Source organism: Chiloscyllium plagiosum, unplaced genomic scaffold (genome assembly GCF_037043375.1).
Source record: "Chiloscyllium plagiosum isolate Xiang-an unplaced genomic scaffold, Cpla_swu_hap1 HiC_scaffold_6, whole genome shotgun sequence".
In the NCBI taxonomy this organism is placed as follows: domain Eukaryota; kingdom Metazoa; phylum Chordata; class Chondrichthyes; order Orectolobiformes; family Hemiscylliidae; genus Chiloscyllium; species Chiloscyllium plagiosum.
This window is the reverse complement of record NW_028270144.1, coordinates 91,150,885-91,152,734: the sequence shown is the minus strand read 5'-3', so window position 1 is coordinate 91,152,734 and position 1,850 is coordinate 91,150,885. Positions and strand designations below refer to the sequence as shown.

The window sequence follows — 1,850 nt, the reverse complement described above, 5'->3', positions numbered from 1 at the left end:
ACTCAAATGTCTATGAAAAAAAAATCTTTATTTGTCATAAATAAATAAATAAATATCATGAAATACATACAAACCAACCAAATACAGGACATTACTTCGTTTTATATAAAAGCCACAGCCAGAAAATGTCAACTTATACATGTCACAATGTTAGTGGTCGGACACTAATTTAACGTGTGCGCTTGTGAAATTCGGATCTGGATAATCTTCTCCCACTAGGACTTTATTTATATATTTAAAAAAAATATGAAAAGTCTGATTCTTAAAATGACGAGATAGAAAGACTATGGTAGCCTGGAGCGTATTGCGTTGGATCACTGTGTATCAAACAGATGTTCAAGGAGTGACAGACAAGTCTCTATCGTCTTTTCCTGATGATGAAGGTGACATGGGTAACTCTTCTTCTTCCTCGGTACAATGGGTGGATGACAGAGAGCTACACTTGCAATTGGAGGTTGTGCGGGGCGCGCTGCCGCTTTTGCCTTCCTTTTTATGCTTGACCCGACGGTTTTGAAACCAGATTTTGACTTGTTTCTCAGACAGGTTCAGGTAGGTGGCGATTTCGATCCTGCGGAGACGGGACAGATACATGTTGGAGGCGAATTCCCTCTCCAACTCTAGCAGTTGGGTGCTGGTGAAAGCCGTGCGCATCCTCTTGCTGCTCTGTAGCTGGCTGGAGCTGGTCTCTGTAGCTGTAAAACGTGAAGGGAGCAGATGTGAAATTGTGCACTGTTATGCCTTTTCCAAACAAAACAAATCTTGAGGTGGCAAATTTGTTTTTAAATATCAAATCATCTCTACAAATGGCATATTCAGAATACTTGAATTGTTGTTGAAATGTTAATTTCATCATTAACTTTTCCAAATTTAAAATAGCAATGTTGCGCTCTTCATTCCATAACTATCAGAACGCTTGGACATCGGGATTTTTAATACAGGTTATATCCATAAAGATTAAGGATTACAAACCTTTCAATTTCGCTTGGAAAACATTCATAGTTTGGAGAAGTATTTACTAATTCAATAATGACTAAAATGCAACAGGACATTTATTTTGTCAACAAATATGCACATCAGAGGGACATTGAAACCGTTAGCTCATTTTCTGCTAGATTGGCAGGATTGCACTGGACCGTCCAACATCAACACACATCCAAACTGAAACCCGTCGAACTTTGAATCACAATAAAGCAATGGCTAGCTGTATTATTCATTTGGGACGGGGAGACCATTGTGTTACTTACCAAGGGAAAGACAGTGAAATTGTCTTGGATCTGTCATGGGGTAAGATGCTGAGTAGATGTTGGGTCCATGGTCCACAGTGACTCCGCTGGCTCTGTGGTGCCTGCTCAGTGCTGAGTGACAGTACTGTGGGCTGAAGGTGGGGAACTGCGCCTTCAGAAAAGGGATGCCAGGTGGGCCGGGGTGGAGCTGAGAGGCTGTAACACACAGGGGACAAACACATAGTAGCCCTGATTTCCGAGAATGACAGGATCCCGCAGAAAGAGCCAGAGAATGAGGCGGGTGCACGGCGTAAGGCAGTAAAGGTGTGTTACTCTCAAACACTCCAGGGGATGTTTTCTCGTTCGAGTCCCGAACAATGAGCGAGTCCACGAGGAACGATCTGGGCATTTTCGGCAATTTTCTTTTTCTCCCCTGTCAGACGCCGCTGTTATGTGAATGAAAGCAGACGATTACCAAGTTGTTGGGAGTTATCTGTGGTGCTGAAAGTGCGGAGCTGGCTCCTTAAATAGTTTGGGATTGAGGCTGCCATGTGACGATTACGCCACTCGCGGCAGAGCGGATCTCAATAGGCTTTTTGTGGCTCCTCGGTTTGGATTCACTGTGCA

At 43.2% G+C, this 1,850-nt stretch overlaps 1 protein-coding gene across 2 annotated transcripts; it reads right to left on the bottom strand.

Annotated features, from left to right (window-relative positions):
• Positions 1 to 336: 336 nt before the first annotated feature.
• On the bottom strand, positions 337 to 1,632 carry gsx1 (GS homeobox 1). 2 transcript variants are annotated; one of them, XM_043692775.2, is made up of 2 exons: positions 1,245 to 1,632; positions 337 to 692 (listed from the first exon to the last, which is right to left on the bottom strand). In XM_043692775.2, the coding sequence occupies exons 1-2, from the start codon at positions 1,630 to 1,632 to the stop codon at positions 337 to 339; spliced, it is 744 nt and encodes a 247-aa protein (XP_043548710.1). The 2 variants fall into 2 exon arrangements, with proteins under 2 accessions (XP_043548710.1, XP_087843928.1); XM_087987802.1 differs by having other exon boundaries at positions 337 to 686.
• Positions 1,633 to 1,850: the final 218 nt, after the last annotated feature.